This window comes from Labeo rohita, chromosome 16 (assembly GCF_022985175.1).
Source record: "Labeo rohita strain BAU-BD-2019 chromosome 16, IGBB_LRoh.1.0, whole genome shotgun sequence".
Lineage (NCBI taxonomy): Eukaryota > Metazoa > Chordata > Actinopteri > Cypriniformes > Cyprinidae > Labeo > Labeo rohita.
In genome coordinates, this window is record NC_066884.1 from 4,703,844 (window position 1) to 4,724,938 (window position 21,095).

The 21,095-nt window shown below is 31.8% G+C and overlaps 1 protein-coding gene across 4 annotated transcripts in view; it reads left to right on the top strand.

Annotated features, from left to right (window-relative positions):
- csmd3a (CUB and Sushi multiple domains 3a) overlaps nt 1-21,095 on the top strand; it is a 352,779-nt gene that overhangs the window by 94,221 nt on the left and 237,463 nt on the right. For all 4 annotated transcript variants that reach the window (XM_051131369.1, XM_051131372.1, XM_051131371.1 and 1 more), the window contains exons 7-11: nt 503-580; nt 6,063-6,150; nt 8,521-8,645; nt 9,218-9,339; nt 14,582-14,685. In XM_051131369.1, coding sequence (XP_050987326.1) covers nt 503-580; nt 6,063-6,150; nt 8,521-8,645; nt 9,218-9,339; nt 14,582-14,685 — 517 coding nt within the window. The remainder of the gene's footprint in view (nt 1-502; nt 581-6,062; nt 6,151-8,520; nt 8,646-9,217; nt 9,340-14,581; nt 14,686-21,095) is intronic.

Here is a 21,095-nt window from a genome sequence, read left to right on the forward strand (position 1 = left end):
ATTCTTAATTTCATTTTGCCTTATAATGCAAAATATAACGTTATGACCTAGATCTCTATTATAGGATTCACCTTTTCACTCTAAGTAATTACATGCAGGCTCCAATATCAGAAAAACCTTTAATCACCTTGTTAATCTTAATCAGCTCATAATTACAGTAAATTATTTGATATCTTATAACGAGGATTGGAAGATGACCTGTCAAAAAGTTGAATCAAAGTATGATCCACAAGTTATTTTCAATTAATTTGATTGCAAGCAAATCTAAGAGATGAATTCCAGGACTAAAATAGGAGCAAAGCCACGAGAGTGTGTTATGTTTTCTCACACACAATACACGTCTCACAGGAACCATTTTGTCACATTTTGTTAATTTGTTTTTTAATTAACTAAGTTTATTAGATAAACGATCGCTCATATCATTTGCAGCAGGCTTTTTTTAAATCTCACCTACACGGAATGAAAATGTGCCTAATTTTGTTTGTTTTCTTTTGCTGAGCAGTGAAACGATCGGGAGATTTTAAGTCAAGGGGAGTGAAATTATTACCCGGAAAAGACAACACGAGTAAATTTTCAATAAGTAAGTGTGTTTTCTTTCTCACTGTACAATTAAATACACACAGTCACTTGTCAAAAAGTTTCTGAATGCATTTTTACATATAAACAATGCTGTTATGTAAGGGTGGGTGACATGACCAAAATCATATATCAAGTCATTTCAATAACAGTGTATATCATTATATAATTATTTTTGCTAAGGGATAGTTCACCTAAAAATGAAAATTCTGTCATTAATTACTCACCCATAAGACCTTCGTTCATCTTCAAATGAAGATGGTTTTGATGAAGTCCAAGAGCTTTCTGACCTTCCATAGACAGCAATGCAACTAAAACATTCAAGGCTCAGAAAAGTATTAAGGACATCATTAAAATAGTCCATGTGACATCAGTCATTCAACCTTAATGTTATGAAGTTACGAGAATACTTTATGAAACAATTTCTTCTTTTTCATGTTAGTCTCTGCTGCACATTAAGGAGAGTACCATAACACATGCAAAAGATTTTCTCAAATTTGTTGTTTGATTAACAGATTAGTCTGCTGTCACTTTAAGAGCGAATGCACGGATCTACTGATCTACAGATGTAGTGATACATATGTGTGAATTCTAATGTTAAAGGGAAAGTGCACCCAAAATTGATTTACTCACCCTCAAACCATCCTAGGTGTATATGACTTTCAACTTTCAAGCGATATTAAAAAATGTCCTGGCTCTTCCAAGCTTTATAATGGCAGTGAATGGCTGTTGAGATTTTGATGTCCAATAAAGTGCATTCATCCATCATAAAAATGCTCCTCATGGCTTCGGGGGGTTAATAAAGGCCTTTGTGAATCAATGTACTTGTGTTAGAAAATTATCCATATTTAAAACTCTATAAACTGTCGTGATGTGTGTTCACAAAAGTGTAGCATTTTAGTGGATGACGTAGGTGAACATGGAAGCACAGTGGAGAGAGCAAAAGAAAACACCAGTCGTGAATTAGTATGAAGAAAAATGTGGAGGATTTTGATATATAAGCCAAAAGGAGACTGGTTTTCCATAGCTGTAAACAAAACTAGGTTCTCACGAGACTAGCATATTGTCCTACATTATCCGCTGGAACGTCACTCAGTTAGCGGAAGCTAGAGATTACTGTTTATAAAGTTATACAGTTGTAAATATGGATATGTTTCCTACCCAAATGCATCGATTTGCTTCAGAAGACCTTTATTAAAGGAGTAGTTTACTTGCAGAACAAAGATTTACAGATAATGTGCTCACCCCGTTGTCATCCAAGATGTTCATGTCTTTCTTTCTTCAGTCGTAAAGAAATTGTTTTTTGAGGAAAACGTTTCAGGAATTATCTCCATATAGTAGACTTCTATGGTGCCCGCAAGTTCAAACTTCCAAAATGCAGTTTAAATGCAGGGGTCATTCAAAGGGCTCTAAATGATCCCAGCTGAGAAACAAAGGTCTTATCTAGCAAAACAATCTGTCATTCTCTAAAAAAAATAAATAAATAAAAATGTATATGCTTTTTAACCTCAAATGCTCGTCTTGTCTAGTTCTGTGTGTACTCTGTGCATTCCGGTTCAATACAGTTAGGGTATGTCGAAAAAACTCCCATCTCATTTTCTCCTCCAACTTCAAAATCATCCTTCATCGCTGCAGAAGTACCGACCCAGTGTTTACAAAGTGAACATGCAAAGAAGGTCAAACGCCCTTTACAAAAAAAGGTAAAACAGCAATGTAGGACGATTTTGAAGGTGGAGGAGAAAATTAGATGGGAGTTTTTCAACATACCCTATCTGTCTTGAACAAGACTGCACAGAGTACGCATGCACATGGTAGAACTAGACAACACAAGCATTTGAGGTTAAAAGTATATACATTATGTATTTATTTATTTATTTTAGAAAATGACTGATCTTTTTGCTAGGTAAGACCCTTATTCCTCGGCTGGGATCATTTAGAACCCTTTGAAACTGCATTTTGGAAGTTCAAACTCGTGGGAACCATAGAAATCCATTATATGGAGAGAAATGGGGTGAGTACATTATCTGTAAATTTTTGTTTTGGAAGTGAACTACTCCTTTAACCCCCCAGAGCTGTGTGGAGTACTTTTTATGATGGGTGGATGCACTACTCTCAACAGCCATTCACTGCAATTATAACCCTTACGAAAATCAACCATGGTTTTACTACAAATAAAACCACAGTTACTATACTTAAACCATAGTAACTACAAATTAACCATGGTATGGGCATTCTAACCAACCATGGTTTTTGTAGCAAAACTGTGGTTTTACAAATGGTAATCAATATGCCAAAAAACATGGTTACTACACTTTTACTATATTTAAACCATGGTTAATTTTTTGTAAGGGAAAGGGACTTTTTTTGATACACACTGCCCTCCAAAAGTTTGGAAATGCCCTGGAAAAGTGGGGTTTTGGACAATATTGGCATGAATCCTTTTTAATTTGTGATAATTTTGCACTGATAAGAGACAACACAAACTATGAAAACATATTTTATTACATAAACAGTTTATACATAGAAAAAACCCCGCAAATTTTGGATTCATCAAAATATCCACCATTAGCAGCTATTACAGCTATTAATCTGGGGCTAAATTCATTGTATAAAATCTAAACTTAATTGGAAATCAATTGTTGGAACCATTAAGGTGTGCTGACCCAAAAATCTTTTAAAAACCTGGGCCAAGTTTAAGCAGTAACCAGGCATCACAGTTGGCAATGGGGCATGCCTGACTTTGACATGTATATATTGCCATTATTATGTAATCAAAATAAAAATTATTATTGCTGGTCTTCAATGATAATGTCAAGTTACTAATGTATTTGCACCAAAAAATGATAAGGACTTATGCCGATATCGTCCAAAACCACACTTTGCCAGGGGTGTTTCCAAACTTTTGGAGTGCAGTGTATCTCCAATTATATTCATCTGAAAGAAGAAAGTCATATATACACCTAGTATGGCTTGAGGGTGACTAAATCATGGGGTACAGTAATTATCATTTTTGGGTGAACTATCCCTTTAATATAGCGAATTACAACAGTTTTTGTGAGGATATGTTTGGCAACCTTAAACAACCAATGTTTACCCTAGTGAAAAATAAATATACTAAAATGTATTTAAAATGCATTTATTTAATGCTAAGTATACTACAAATACATTTACATTTTGTGTACTTTAAAAAAATACCCTGCAATTGTACTTTTAGCATACTAAACTGGTATATTTAAAGTCTGCTAAATTGGAACAACTAATGCTAACTTGTACGTAATGCACTTTAATTGTGTGAAAATAGTGCAAGTCCAACTAAAGATATACTTAAAGGGGTCATCGGATACTAAGTTCACTTTTACATGCTGTTTGAACATTAATGTGTTTTGGGCAGTGTATGTACAAATCTACCCTATAATGATAAAAATCCATGCAGTGTTTTTTAATTAATCTGTAAAAATAATATTCCCTTTTTCAAATCGAGCCATTCTCAGATGCCTGTCGTTGTTGCATCACACCCACAGAGGCCGCTCCCACGATAGTTGATTGACATGAGCGTCTTCCTAAGATCAGTTGTAACAGTCCAGCCTCCATGTTTTGATGCCGGAGCAGGGATGTACGTTAGACAAGAACTGAGAGATTGAGGTGTTGTGTTGCTGGATGTAATAATGATTGTAGGGGTCGTCATTTACTCCCGACATCTGAGCCGCTGAAGATGCAGTAGATTACGTTTGTTTGTGAATGGAATGCACCTCCCGATCTACATATTTCCCTCTATGTTCACGTGAATCATTCGTGATCCAGATTCACTTACAGCAGAAGTGAGTATAAGGGTTTTTTTATGAATCTTTGCGATCGCCTTTCCTAATAATGTGTTAGTTAGCAAGTTTAGCGGCTAAATGTGGCTAAAGTAAACAGGCTCGTCAATCCACAGAGAGAAGAGAGGGGCGGGGCAAGCAGAGCTCATTTGCATTTAAAGCAGCCTCGACCAGAATGAGATGATTTTGGCAAGGTAAAAAGGGTGTTGTTTTACACTACCATTGAGAATATTTAACCAAAGTATATTATAGACTTCATTAAGACCCTAAAGAATCATATCAACTTGTGGAAAATGGGCATCCGATGACCCCTTTAAGTATATTTGATTGTGCTAAAGTGGAACTATTGCAAGTATACTTTAGGTACACTTCAAATAATATTGTTCTTTAAATGCAAAATATTTAAAATCATACAATTCTCATCAGTAGTGACATTAAAACATAATCTAGGCTTAATATTTACAAATGTGCATTGTGCACAAGGAGTACTGTAATAATAAAGTTTAGAGCGATAAGTCAGTAAATACGTTAATGGACTTGAACTATATACTTAGTATAAAGTAAGTGCATTTTAAATCTATTACTTTTTTACTAGGGTATTCAGCTCTCTCATAGAACACCTGGGTTCTAGTCTCCCAAAAAAACCCAAATATATTTTTTTCACTGTTTTTTGTTGTGTAACTCATCATGTAGGCTCGTTCAAGTAGAAACCAAGCAGCTTTAAGATCTGCTCTCCAGTGCTGCTGCATGTCATGCGTAATTATGGCTGTTAATACTGTTGCTGTAATGTCATAAAAGCTCTTCGCTGCTTAATTTCTTTCAGATGTGCATCCCCGTTAATTGTTTAATATTCCGTAGATGTTATTCCGCCAGTGATTTCGCATCTACACCTTCAAAGCCCGTGATTCATAAAGCGCGAACAATGCCACATATTTGTAATCCTCTCACTTGCCATTTAGCAAATGGATCAAAGGAAATTAGAGCATCCAACGAAACAGAAATCTGCATTTTGATTAATTGAGCTTAGTTTGACTTACAGAAGCTCCTCGGAAGAGAATGTCAAATCTGTGAAGCGAGCGGCTTCAGAGGGCACACAGGTGGCTGGATTTCACTCCAACTGAGTTTAATTACTGGCCATCCGAACCACCGGCCTAACCTGGATACGGACCCAAACCACACGCTCCGGCGGACACCCGATCGCTATCTATGGAAATGATTTGTGCACGCAGGGTTCTTTTTTTATGGCTCCACGTGCAACGGCGTCGTAATGAAATGCCGCATGATTCATTTCGCCCCTCGACAATGTAGCACTCCAAACACTTAATTACAACTGGATAGACTTTTTATGAGCCTCTATTTCACAGTGTCTGCATCACACATTTGGAAATATGAGTTATGAGTGAATTATCGAGTCTTATTCAGGACCCCGGTCTGCTGCCAAACCCCCCTTTCTAAACGCTCCCCTTAAATTATCCTCATAACGTCGCCTCCTGTGGTAATTATCCCATGCTAACGCCTATTTATGGACTAGATATTGCGCCAACTTATCTTTTGATTAAGGATGAAACTCGGTGACTGATAACCAAGGCTGTGTTATGGAGAGCATGATCACAGGTGAAGATGGTTTCGTGTTTTGGCTCATGTCTCCATATGCTCTTTCTCCTCCCACAGTGAATGAAGGGATGGTCAAGCAGGTCTCCAACTTCTGCCCGGACCCCGGGGAACCGGAGAACGGCAAACGCATTGGCACTGATTACAGGTAAGACAGGCTGTCCACGACATCAGATACATGGATGCAGTTTTGTTTGAAGAAAATGATGGTGACAGTTGTGATGTCATGCGGTTGTGAACCTTTAGCTCATGAATATTAATTAGGTCATGCATATAATGTTTTGGTATAGCCTATAAAAGAATTCTTTAATCGTTCCTTTGCTCATTTACAAGTTGAAACATAAATGTAAGCAGTAACATTGAAGTATCTAAAATTAATGAAACATATGTTTGCTCTCTGTTGCATGTTTAATTTTATAGTTTCTGTTTTATTTGCTTAAATATAAATACTTTGCTTTGCCTAAATGTTATTTTATCAAACTATTAATTGAATATTCAATATTAATTGAAATATTTAATATTATATTTATTTTTAATATTAAATTAATTGATATTAAATTAGCCAAAATTACATTGTACTGACGGAAATCTTTTTATTTTCTAAGATATTAATCGTTTTGGCTAAATATTAGGATAAATATCAATATTATTAAATTAGCAAAAAATAGTAAAAAAAAATGTTATGTGATATTTTACTAATATATATGCAAAGAAATATTTTATTTGTTGAAATATTTTTTTAACATAATTTAATTTATTTAATAATAATTTAGCATAAATACTCATTGCATAAATTTATGCATTGAATTTGCTTTAACATTACACAAATTTTATTTGCTTAAATATTAATATTTTGCTTTGCTTAAATATTATTTCAGCAAAATATTTGTTTTATATTATTCTAGAAAAATGGTCACATTTAATGTTATATTTTCTCAAATATTAATAATTTTGCAAACTGTTAAGTTAAATATATACATTATATTATAAATACTAATTTTATTATAAATATAAATATATCAAATATGTATTTTTCCCTCAAAGATTAATTATATCAAATATTAATTTTGCAAACCAAGTTAAATTTCAATTGTATTAAATTAGCGAAAAAAAATAATGCTATATTTTATTAACATATATGCAAACATAGTGTGATATTTCGTTAATATATATGCAAATAAATATTTTATTTGATGAAATATTTTTTATACCTATTTAGCAAAATAATTACATTACTATTTAATATTCATTTATCATAAATATTCATTATGTTATGTTTTCTTGAAAATCAATTTACAGTAAATGATCTTATGAATTTATGCATTGAATTTGCTTTAACATTTAATGTTATATTTATCTTTTTATTTGCCTAAATATTAATATTTTGCTTTGCTTAAATACTATTTCAGCAAAATATTTATTTAATCAAAATTGGCACATCTAATTTTCTATTTTCTATTTTATTTGTTCAAATATTAATAATTTTGCAAGCTATTAAGGTAAATATTTTGATTTTTTAAATTAGCAAACATAAAAAAGTGTTTTATATTCTGTTTTATTTCCTCAAATATTTGTTATATATGTATTTTTCTTTCAAATATTAATAATCAAAAATTAAATTAGAAAAAAAAATGAATGCTATATTTTATTAATATATACGCAGACATGTGATATTTTATTATAAATAGTAAATAAATAGTATTTTATTTGCTGAAATCTTATTTTTATATTTATTTAGCAAAAGTAATTTAATAATTTTTTAATAAATCTGAAATATCAATAATTTTGCAAACTATTAAGTGAAATATGTCCGTTTTATTAATTTAGCAAACATAAAACATTTAGTGTTTTATTTCTTCAAGTATTAATTATACATATATATTTTCTCAAATATCAATTATATCAAATATTGCTGTTGCAAACTAAGTTAAATATGTTAATTGTATTAAATTTGCAAAAAAAAAGAATGTTATATTTTATTAACATATATGCAAACATATTTTGTTTTCTTATATTATGTTGTTAAAATAATAAATTACTCAATAATTTAATATTAGTTTAGCCTAAATAGTTATGATATTATGTAAAATTTTCAATGTGAATTGGGCTGAATATTAATTTAGCAAATATGAATTTTCATTTTAATTTAGCAAATATTTATGTGTTTACATTTTTTTTTTCAATTTGAATAAATTTAATCTTATCGTAAAATATTACTGATGCATATTGCTGCTGTGACATGCAGTTGCATTAAAAAGAAATAATGATGTAGAGCAAAAATGGGGACAAAATTAGCAATGCAAACAAAAAGTTACGGGAACATTTCCTCAAGGATGCCTATGCCGAGGTATTTTACTAGCAATGAATTCCCTGATTATATTCGTACCTGACATTTGCTCTGACACGAGGCCGCGGCACGCAGCGCTGATCAATCTGTCGACACGCGTGGGAGGCGCTCGAGGAGAATTCCTTCATTGATTCTCTGGCTTGCGTGTTTGTTCTCTCTTCAACACGGCAGCATCGGTGCAACGGTTCATTTCACCTGTGACGGGGACCACGTGCTTCAGGGATCCAAAAGCATCACGTGCCAGAGGGTCGCAGAGGTGTTCGCGGCCTGGAGTGACCATAGACCCGTCTGTAAAGGTTAGACTATTGCTTTCAATAAAGCCTCTAAGGATGACTAAACCAGACATCAGATCTGCTCATGCACCGTAATCCCACAATTCACTACCACTGATTCTTGGTTCTGATTACAGCTCAGTTTGAAAAGAGTATTTCACACAAATGTGAAAATTGTCATAATTTACTTTGACCTCATGCTGTTCCAAGCCTGTATTATTTCCTTTTCTTTTATGAAATCCTATTTTAAATATGACGAAAGTGGATAGTTATTTACTGCAAAGTGCAACATGACTCATGCTTTTTTTTTTAAAAATGAACACAGTGGAAATTAGATTTATGACTGTTTTTATGATGCTTTTGTTTTGCTTTTTTTATTCTTTTTGAAGCCTGACAGTAAATTACTTTTATTTCATGAAAAAAGCAGCTCATGTGGACATGAGGGTGAATAAAAAAAAATCTTCATTTTAAAGAATCTATTCATTTAAAGTTTACTTATGCAAAACTTCTGTCCACAAAAACGTTTTTGTGTCTCTATCAGTCTTCTGTAGTTCGTTATAAATGACTACTGCTTTGTATTTCTGTATGTTTTGCAGCGAAAACATGTGGGATGAACCTCTTCGGCCCTTCAGGAACGTTTACATCGCCTAATTTTCCCATCCAGTACGAGAGTAATTCGCAGTGTGTGTGGATTATCACCGCCAGTAACCCCAATAAGGTACAACAATAACCTGCACGCACACATTGCTCCATATCTGACTCGAACTCCAAGCTTTTTATGAGCATGTCAATATCTTATATCTAAAAAATGACATATTTAATAAAAAAGTGTTCCAACATGATTCTTTTTTTTTTTTTTAACAATACTAACAGTAACTGTGGTAAATAGGGTATTTTGGTTAGTTTTTAAATACGTTTGTAGTGATATATATAATATTTCAAATTCTACCAAAATATAAAAATATACACATTTTAATTAAAATGAATTAAAATCAAATCAAAGGATTTTTAAATGAAAATGTCAATATAAATTTGTAAAAATGCATTATATATATGCAATAAAATGCAAAAAGCATTATATATAAAAAGCACATATATATATATATATATATATATATACGTGTGTGTGTGTGTGTGTGTGTGTGTGTATATATATATATATATATATATATATATATATATATTATATATATATATATAATTTTACAAAAATATACAAATAAACATTTAATTCTTCTTAAATTAAAATCAAATCAAAGGATTTTTAAATGAAAATTTCGATATTAATTTTTTACAGTGATGTAATAATTTTAGTATAAAAATGTGTACAATACTAATTTAGTAACAATATTAGTTTAAAAAGTAACATTAATTTAGCGCAAATATATTGATTTAATGATAAATTGTCAATTTTATTTTCCTAAATCAAACCAAAAACGTCTTTATGATAATCAGTATCTTATGTCTAAAAATTACATTTAATAAAAAAAAAAATGCAGTTACAATCTTTTTTTATTATTATTTTACAGTACTAACAATAGCTGTAGTAAAAAGGCTTTTTTTAGGTATTTAAATCAGTAGTAAAACAAGCATTTTCTTTTTTCTAAACGCATTTAATGTCATGTATTTTTTTATTTTAGTGTGATTGTTTTTGAGATGCTTTTTTTTTTCTTTAATTAAAATGAATGAATAATGAATTAATGTTTTTTTTTTTTTTAAATAATGTACAATATTAACAATAGATGTAGTCAAAAAGGTGGTTTAGCATTTAAAACCATGGTGTAATGTCTTATTTTAAGTATGATTTTGCAGAAAACAAATGAAATTTGAACTTTGCAATTACATCGTGCAAAGATAAATGAGGTAATAATGTTATGTGTGTTAGGGCTCATTTGCATAAAATGAGTGAATGAATGTTGTATTATTTTTGCTAATTTAATGTTGTATTTTCATCTTTTATGAGCATAAAAGTACATTTTATTACTATAAAACAGATGATTCCATGTGATTCTACCATTTATTTATTTTTAATAATTTACAATATTAACAATAGATGTAGTAAATAAGGTGTTTTGACATTTAAAATCATGTTGTAATGTTTTTTTATTAGTATGATTTTGCAGACAATGCAATAAAATTTGAACTTTGCAATTCCATCGTGCAACGATAAATGAGGTAATAACGATATGTGTGTTAGGGCTCATTTGCATTAAATGAATGAATGAATGTTGTATTCTTTTTGCCAATTTAATATTGTATTTTCAATTTTTTTTATAAACCAAAGGTTTATGAGCATAAAAGTATATTTTATTGGTATAAAACAGAGGATTCCATGTGATTCTACCATTTATTTATTTATTTATTTTAATAATTTACAATATTAACAATAGATGTAGTAAATAAGATGTTTTGGCATTTAAAACCATGTAATGTTATTATTTTAATATGATTTTGCAGAAAACGCAGTAAAATTTGAACTTGTATTTCCGTCAAGTAAAGATAAATGAAGTAATAACGTTATGTGTGTTAGGGCTCATTTGAATGAATGAATGAATGAATGAATGAATGTTGTATTATTTTCGCAAATTTAATGTTGTTTTTTACATTACATTTTTTTTTTAAACGAAAGGCTTTCTATGAGCATAAAAGTATATTTTATTAGTATAAAACAGAGGATTCCAACATGACTCTACCATTTTTTATTTATTTATTTTTTTTTAATGAACAATATTGACAATAGATGTAGTAAATAAGGTGTTTTGGCATTTGAAACCGTGGTGTAATGTCTTTCTGATTTTGGTTTTGAGAGGCTTTTCTTTTTGCGCTTTTGAAACCTGCCGTTGCGAGAGGTTCCTGATGAGGTTATCAATACCTCAGATTAGGACTGCAGTCGCTCTCCTGATTCTTGTGCCCCGTTGTGCAAGACAAATTAGACCTCATCAATGAAAACTTCTTCATCTTCCCCCACGGCATGTCAGATATAATGCAATTCTGTTTTTTAAAAAACCTGAAAAGTTTTTTAGCCATTATTTAAATGAAGGATTTGCAATTTACAGTAGGTTTTGTGAGTCAACAGTTTCTCAACAGCACGAGCTCTTGTCCCAGATGGCACATTTCAGGTGTAGGTTTTCGATTATTTTATACCCATTTCATGCCAGGCCATTAACAACTAGCAAATAGCTGATTCGTGTCCTCAATTGCTGCTAAATCTGAGCTTTCCTCTGGTGAGAAATGCAAATGAGCCCTAACACACATAACATTATTACCTCATTTATCTTCGCCCGACGGAATTGCAAAGTTCAAATTTTATTGCGTTTTCCGCAGACCCATTATTAGAGACCCATGGGCAGCTCATTGGCATTATTATTGTGTTAACACAATAAATGAAGTTAATATATGAACTTAAGGGGACGAAGCAGGACTTTCTTATGGTTGCCTGATTGTTTTCATTAATAAACCACTAATAATATCAGCGTAAGCCTTGTAAGAGGTTTTTTGCGCATACGGACCTCCTGTAAGCTGTGTACATGTAAATGAGTGATTCTGAATCAGCGTGTGGGTGTTTATACATCATCTCATAGGAGAATTCTGACATTTTTGGAAGCAAATGAACATTAAAAGTTTCTGATGCTATTCAAGGCTGTGTTTATTTGATCAAAAAATGTTATATTGTGAAATATTATTACAATGTAAAATAACGTTCTTCTATTTTAATATACAGTAAAAATCGAATTTTTCAGCAGCGTTACTCCAGTATTCTGTGTCACGATCCTTCAGAAATCATTCTAATATAGTGTTTTATTAGTGCTGGAAACAGTTATGTTGCTTAATATTTTTTTTGGAACCTGTGATACTTTTTTTTCAGGATTCTTTAATGAATAAAAACATAAAAAGAACAGCATTAATTTATTAATACAAATCTTTTTTAACAATATACACTAGTGTTCAAAAATTTGGGGTCAGTACATTTTTATTCTTTCTTTTTTGAAAGAAATTAATACTTTTATTCACCAAGGATGTGATAAATTAATAAAAAGTGATAGCATAGATTTACATTGTTAGAAAATATCAAAGAATCCTGACAAAAAAGAATAATATTTAGAAGATTTAGAATAATAAATCAGAATATTAGAATGATTTCTGAAGGATCATGTGACACTTAAGCCTGGAACATCACAGACATAAATTCTATTTTAAAATATATTAAAATAAAAACCATTAATTTATATTGTAATAAAATTTTGCAGTATTATTATTTTTTGTGTGTATTTTGGTCAAATAAATGCAGTCTTGATGAGCATAAGAGACTTAAAAAACATTACAAGTCTTACTCATCCCAAACTTTTGAGCGGTAGTGTATATTATTGAAAATGTAATAATATATATTAGTATATTATAAAATAATGTTTCAGAAGTTTAAGTTTCAGTAGGATTTAAATAGGAAAAAATAAGAAATTAATACATTTATTTGCATTTAACTGACAGTAAAAACATTTAATAGTGTTACAAAAGTATTATATTTAAAATAAACCCTGTTCTTTTGAAAGAATCATGGTTTCCACTAAAAGCAGCACAGCTTTTTCAATATTGCTAATAATTAATAAATGTTTCCTGAGCAGCAAATCAGCATATTAGAATGATCTCTGAAGGATCATGTGACACTGAAGACTGGAGTAATGATGCTGAAAATTCAGCTTTGCATCACAAGAATAAATTACATTTTAAAATATATTAAAATGAAAAGCAGTTATTTAAAAATGCAACAACATTTTGCAATATTTCTGACTGATTGACCATCATGTAATTACAGATTTAAATTACATTTAAAAAAATCTTCAAATAGAAAAGAGTAAGTTTACATTTTAATATAATATTATTTAATATTATTAAAAATACAGCTGTTTTTGATCAAGTAAATGATCAGCCTGGATCAAATAGATGCAGCCTTAGAGACTTATTAAAAAAAATCTTCCTGACCCCAATCTTTTAAAGTGTTGTGTGCACATTGTATTGCTTTGTTTTTAATTCTTTGTTTAGATCAAAGTTTTATGAAATATGTACGAATTCATGTTTTTTTCATATTTTGCTATTTATTTTTCATATTTGAATATTTTAAAGTCTGGTTCTGGGACGACATAAAAGAAAAGCATTTGAAAAGCATCAAGAAGGCATGGTGAAAACTTTAATGTGACCTTCATTTAACAACGAGGAGCCAAGTTCTGTTTTGTGAAATCTGTTTGCGTTAGTAAAAATCAACCAGGGAGACGCAGAAGTGGCGGCGGTTGAAGAAGCACCCATATACCTTAAGTGCACGCTTTATTCCTCGGCGTGCCGTAAACGTGCCAGAAGGCCCGTATTTATGGTGTCTAACTAAATGTGAGCGGCGGCGGCTCCCCCGGTGCCTTGGAACGCACACCAGGGGGTGATTATGCAAACAGGACGTTGTTAATGTACAAGTGAGCGTTTGAAATAACACGGAACAAGCGGAGCACGTCTCTGGAATGTTTGCTTGCGAGCTTGAGCCGCTGATTGAAAGCACTCTCGGAAATTTGTTTTACCCTCAACGTTCATTGGACTGTGCAAATGATTTGTTGGATAATTGATGCATTGCCCCCGCTGAATTTTTTTCGGTTATAGCGCCTCGGTTCAATGGGGCCGCAGAGGGTATGAGCAAATGAACTGAAATATACAGGCGACATATGCTGCAGCCAAGTGCTGGCCCCGGTGAGCTCATGAATATCATATTTATTGAGAGTGGTGTGTATCATTTATATTTGATGATGTCTGAAGCGCTCCAGTACTGAGAAACTTAATTAAGACGGTGTGAAATGCACACTACTCGTTCTCTGTAACAGGGAGCATATGGAGAAATCCCTCCGGTCAAGGTGCTTCATTGATTCGAGTGGCGTTCCATTACAAAGACTTCTAACGCTAATTTGGTGATTTTGTTCCCGTCGCAGGTTATTCAAATCAATTTCGAAGAGTTCGACTTGGAGCTGGGATATGATACGTTGACTGTCGGAGATGGAGGAGAGGTTGGCGACTCGAAAACAATCATACAAGTGTAAGATTTAGAGTTATACTGTTTTCATTATTGCACTGCAAAACAGCTCAATCTTATTTTTCTGAAGCATCTTTAAAAACTGACATGAGAACTTCCAGAACAACAATTTACAAATAATTTACTCACCCCCTTGTCATCCAAGATGTTCATGTCTTTCTGTCTTCAGTCGTAAAGAAATTATGGTTTTTGAGGAAAGCGTTTCAGGATTTTTCTGCATATAATGGGCTTCATTGGTGTCCTGAATTTGAAATTCCAAAATGCAGTTTAAATGCAGCTTTAAAGGGCTCTAGATAAGAAGGGTCATTGTTTTCGAAAAATTAATTTTTTTATACTTTTTAAGCGCAAAAGCTTGCGTAGCACAGGCTCTGGGATGCGCGTCCACGGTTCGTACTTGAAAAAAAAAAATGGTTTTTGAGGAAAGCATTTCAGGATTTTTCTTCATTGGTGTCCGATTTTGAACTTCCAAAATGTAGTTTAAATGCAGCTTCAAAGGGCTCTAAACGATCCCAGCCGAGGAAGAAGGGTCTTATCTAGTGAAACAATCGGCCATTGTTTTCGAAAAATAAACATTTTTATACTTTTTAAGCACAGAAGCTCGTGTAGCACAGACTTTGGGATGCGTGTCCACGGTTTGTACTTAAACGATTTGTTCATTTTGAACGAATCTTTAATGTGACTTGGGAAGATGACACAACATCCTGTTAGGTTCTGTACTGGAATTAATTCACCTGTTTCGAGTCTTTGAGTTTTTCGAGTCGTTCGTTCATCTTATGGGGCTGTCACATGATGCTGATTTTGCTAAAATGAATGAAATGACTCGAAAAAAGATTCGTTCATTTTGTTGAATGAGACTCAAAGGTCTCATTGAAAGGAGTCGGTAAAATGAACCGAACTTCCCATCACTACTACGAATCACATCTTCGAATCACCACAAGTTCATCGTCTGTGTACTCCGACTCAAAAAGGTAGTGTATGTGAACATCTTGGATGACAAGGGGGTGTGTAAATTATTTGTTAATTGTTGTTCTGGAAGTATATATAAGTAAATAAATTAAAAAAAAACACACACACAATCACAATCAGCCTTTTTTATCATATTGTTTTCCAGTTAAAATATACAAACATCATTAAATCCAGATCAATTTTTTTGACAAACAAAATATGCATAAGATATGCATAAATGTAAGAAATTAGGACCTTGATCTCAGTATACAGTAGTCAACATTTGAAGTGGATCAAAAAAGTTAATCAAAGTTGTCCAAAGACAAGAAAGGGGAATTGTTTTATTTGTAGGACAACTTTGAAGAAAGGTTTTGATCCACTTCAAATGTTGAATACTATATTCCTTGCTCCTTCAGCAAATTTAGTGAGGTTTATAAACCTCACTAAATTTATTTTAAAAACATGCTTGAAATAAGAACTATTTGCCAATAGAGTAATAAAAGTAAAGTTTTTTCAAGGTCTTATGCAGTCTGGATCTCAAATAAATGTTTTTTCTTTTCAAAATGTATGGATATTTTAACTGGAAAACATGTCAAAATTATTTTTGTAGTCTTGAATAGTTAGCATTGACCTTTGACTTTAAGCAAGCGTTTCTTAATAAAGCAAAATTGTCATTTTTCTCACATTTTTTTCGTTTACCATTTTCTTGCACCAACAAGTCACGATTTAGTTTTGCATGACCAATTACCATGCAAAAACAAATATATGAAATATATAACGATTAAAATTCATAGTAAACAATCAAGCATAAATTTCAATGTTATACTGAAGTGTTTTCTGTATTTTGCAGCAAACAAAAAACAAACAATAAAAAAAGAAAAGAAAGAAAGAAAGAAAGAAAGAAAGAAAAAAAATCTTATTGTTTTTCAGTTAGGATATCCAAACATCAATGAATCCAGATCCATTTACTTGAGAAACAAAATATGCATAAGATATGCAAAGGCTTTTTGAATGTAAGAAATTAGGACCTTGAGTTCTGTATATTTTTTCCTCAGAAAATTGTTTGTAAACCTCACTAAATTTAATTAAATTCATGCTTGAAATCAGAATGATTTGCCAATAGAGTAAAAAAAAAAAGTTTTTCAAGGTCTTAATTTCATATGCAATCTGGTTTCTCAAATAAATGTATGTTATTTTCAGAATGTGGTTATTTTAACTGGAAAAAACTGTCAAAATGATTTTTGTAATCTTGAATAATTAGCATTGACCTTTGACTTTAAGCGAGCATTTTAATAGTGCAAAATTGCTATTTTTCATTTTATTTTTTCACTTACAATTTTTTTGCAACACCAAGTCACAATTTAGTTTTGCACCATGCAAAAAACATTGCAATATTTAACATTTGAAATTTGTAGCAAACAGTCATACAAGCATACGATTTCAATGTTATTCTGCAGTTTTCTGTATTGCACAACAAAAGAAATAAAAAATCATCATCACAATCAACCTTTCTATCCACTTAAAATATCAAAACATTATTACATTCAGATCAATTTACTTGAGAAAGAAAATATGCATAAGATATGCAAAGGTTTTTTACACGTAAGAAATTAGGACCTTGAGCTCAGTATATTTCTTGTCTTGATCCACCAGCAAATTGTTTGTAAACCTCACTAAATTTATTTCAATTCATGCTTGAAATACGAATTATTTGCCAATAGATTAAGAAAAAACGTTCTTAATATTTTATGCAATTTGATTTCCCAAATAAATGTATTTTTAGAACGTGGTTATTTAACTGGAAAATATGTCAAAATGTTTTTTTTTTTTTTTTTTTTTTTTTTGGGGTGTAGTCTTGAATAATTAGCATTGACTTTTGACTTTAAGCCACCATTTTTTAATAGGGCAAAATTGCCATTTTTCTCACATTTTATTTTTTCACTTACCATTTCTTACACCAACAAGTCACAGTTTAGTTTTATATGACCAATTACCATGCAAAAACATTACTGAAATATATAACAATTAAAATTCATAGCAAACAATCATACAAGCATAGATTTCAAAGTTATTCTCAAGTTGCAAGCCATGAGTTTTTTTGTATGGCAAAAACATCATCACAATCAGCCTATTTATCTTCTTATTTTCCATTTAAAATACCCAAATATCCGTAAATCCAGATACATTTATTTGAGAAACAAAATATGCATAAAATATGCAAAGGCATTAAGAAATTAGAACCTTGAGCTCCATCAGCAAACTGTTTGTAAACCTCACTAAATTTAATTAAATTATTATTAATTGCCAATAGAGTAAGGTCTTAATAACTTATGCAGTCTGGATTCTCAAATAAATGTTTTTTCTTTTCAAAATGTTTGGATATTTTAACTGGAAAACATGCTAAAATGATTTTTGTAGTCTTGAATAATTAGCATTGACCTTTGATTTTAAGTGAGGATTTTTTAATAGGGCAAAATTGTCGTTTTTCTCACACTTTATTTTTGCTATTTAAATGTAGGAAATTAAGACCTTGAACTCAGTGTATTTTCCCTTCCCCGTCATTAGATTGTTTGTAAACCTCACTAAATTTAATTAAATTCATGCTTGAAATAAGAACTATTTGCAAATATAGTAAGAAAAATTAACTTAATATAAGGTGCTTAATATCTTATGCAATTTCTCAAGTAAATGTGTGGTCTTTTAAGGATACTTGGAAATTTAAACTGAAAAACATGTCAGAATTATATTTATAGTCTTGAATAATTAGCACGGACCGTTGACTTGCAGCTAGCGTTTTTATAGGTGCAATATTAGCATTTTTCTCACATCTTTTTTCATTTAACTTATAACAAAATAAATATATAACAATTAAAATTCATAGCAAACAATCATACAAGCGTAACATTTCAATGTTATTCTGAAATTGCATGCCATGAGTGTTTTCTGTATTGCACAAAAAAATCATCATCGCAATCAACCTTTTTACCAGTTAAAGTATCCAAACATCCTTAAATCTAGATAAATTTACTTGAGAAACAAAATATGCATAAGATATGCGAAGGCTATTTAAATGTAAGAAATTAAGGCCTTGAACTCAGTGTATTTTCCCTTCCCCATCAGCAGATTGTTTGTAAACCTGACTGCATTTAATTAAATTCTTGCTTGGAATGAGAACTATTTGCCAGTAGAGTAAGAAAAATAAACTTAATTCAAGGACTTAATATCTCATGCAATTTCTCATGTAAATGTGTGGTCTTTTAGGGATATTTTAAGTGAAAAACATGTCAGAATTAAAATTATAATATTGAATAACAAGCTAACAAGCAGCTAGCATATTTTCAAGGGACAATATATTTTATTTCATTCAGCTTTTTCTTACACCAACAAGTTTACAATGCACAAACATTACTAAAAACAAATAACAAGCAAACAATTACACAATTGTAAGATTTAGTGTTATAATAAAGTTGTTTGTCAGGAGTGTTTTCTGTATTGCACAGCAAAGACATAATAATCTCAATCAGTATCTTGTTTTCCAGTTAAAATATCCCTTAAATCAAGATAAATTGTCTTGAGAAACCAAATATGTGTAAGATATTAAAAGGCTATTAAAGGAGAAGTCCACTTCCAAAACAAAGATTTACATATGATGTACTCACCCCCTTGTCATCCAAGATGTTCGTGTCTTTCTTTCTTCAGTCGTAAAGAAATTGTGTTTTTTGAGGAAAAAATTTCAGCATTTTTCTCCATATAGTGGACTTATATAATGGCCCTGATTTTAAACTTGCAAAATGCAGTGTAAATGCAGCTTCAAACGATCCCAAACGTGGTAGTAAACAATCCCAGCCGAGGAAGAAGGGTCTTATCTAGCGAAACGATTGGTTATTTTCATAAAAATAATACAATTTATATACTTTTTAATCTCACGTCTTGCCTTCCTCTCCCTGAGCTCTGTGTATTCTGGCTCAAGACAGTTAGGGTATGTCAAAAAACTCCAATCGTATTTTCTCCCTCAACTTCAAAAATCATTTCAAAATCATCCTACATCGCTGCAGAAGTACCGACAGAGTCGGCAAAGTGAACATGCAAAGAAGATCAAACGCCCTTAACAAAAAAGGTAAAACAGCAATATAAGACAACTTTGAAGTTGAGGGAGAACATGAGAGTTTTTTGGCATACCCTAACTGTCATGAACCGGAACAAAAACAGTCCAGGCAGAGTAAGACAAGACAAGTGTTTGGCATTAAAAAGTATATGAATTGTATTATTTTTATTAAAATAACCAATTGTTTTGCTAGATAAGACCCTTCTTTCTCGGCTGGGATCGTTTACAACTGCATTTGGGATCGTTTGAAGCCGCATTTAAACTGCATTTTGGAAGTTCAAAATCGGGGCACCATATCAGTCCATTATATGAAGAAAATCCTGAAATGTTTTCCTCAAAAAACATAATTTCTTTACGACTGAAGAAAGAAAGACATGAACATCTTGGCTGACAAGGGGGTGAGTAAATTAATTGTAAATTGTTGTTCTGGAAGTGGACTTCTCTTTGAAGATATAAGAAATTCAGACCTTGAGCTGAGGACTTCCCCATCAGCAAATTGTTTGTAAACCTCAGTAAATTGAATTAAATTCATTCTTAAAACAAGAACTATTTGCCAGTGGACTAAGAAAAATAAACCTAATTCAAGGTCTTAAAAGCTTATGCAATTTGGTTTCTCAAATGTTTCTTCTTTTAAGGACATTTGGATATTCTATCTAGAAAACAAGTCAGTGATTTTTGTAATTGAATAATTAACATTGTCCATTGGCTTTCGGCTAGAATATGTTACAGCGGCCATAATGTCTTTTTTCTCACAGTTTATTTTTTTCCACAAAGTTTTTTGCACCAACAAATCTCAATCTCAGTTTTACGAACCATTTACCATGCACAAACATTATTGAAATGCATAACAAAAAAACTTCTTTGCAGGCAATTCACACATGCAATTTGTGAATAAAATCATGCTGTTTCAGACAGACAGGGAAAATTAAGTGCTGAAGTTAGACAAGTTGTGACATGCCACTCATTTCCGGTTTATACTACATTTAATTTCTTTCATTTTTAAAAGAACAAGAAAAATCTTGATTCCCCCCACTTTATCCAACTTTAACAGACTCCAGCGGCTATTTCATTTTTTTATCTTGCATTTTGTTCAGCTTTGCAGCAGTTATCCATTTCAACAGCATGAAAGCCACGAAACCATAAAAACCGCACAGGCACAAATCCTCCGGCTGTATTTTTCCTCCCTCACAAACATGTTTTTCCATCCACCTCCCCTCACCACCTCTTCTCACGTCAGCCGTATGTCTCCGGATATCTTGGGTAGACACACTTTGGTGATGGTCTGTACTGCTTTCTGGTGCATTTGCCTGGCTCTGTTCCAGCTGCGATCCATTGAGCGCTCACAGAGCGTTGCTCAAGGACA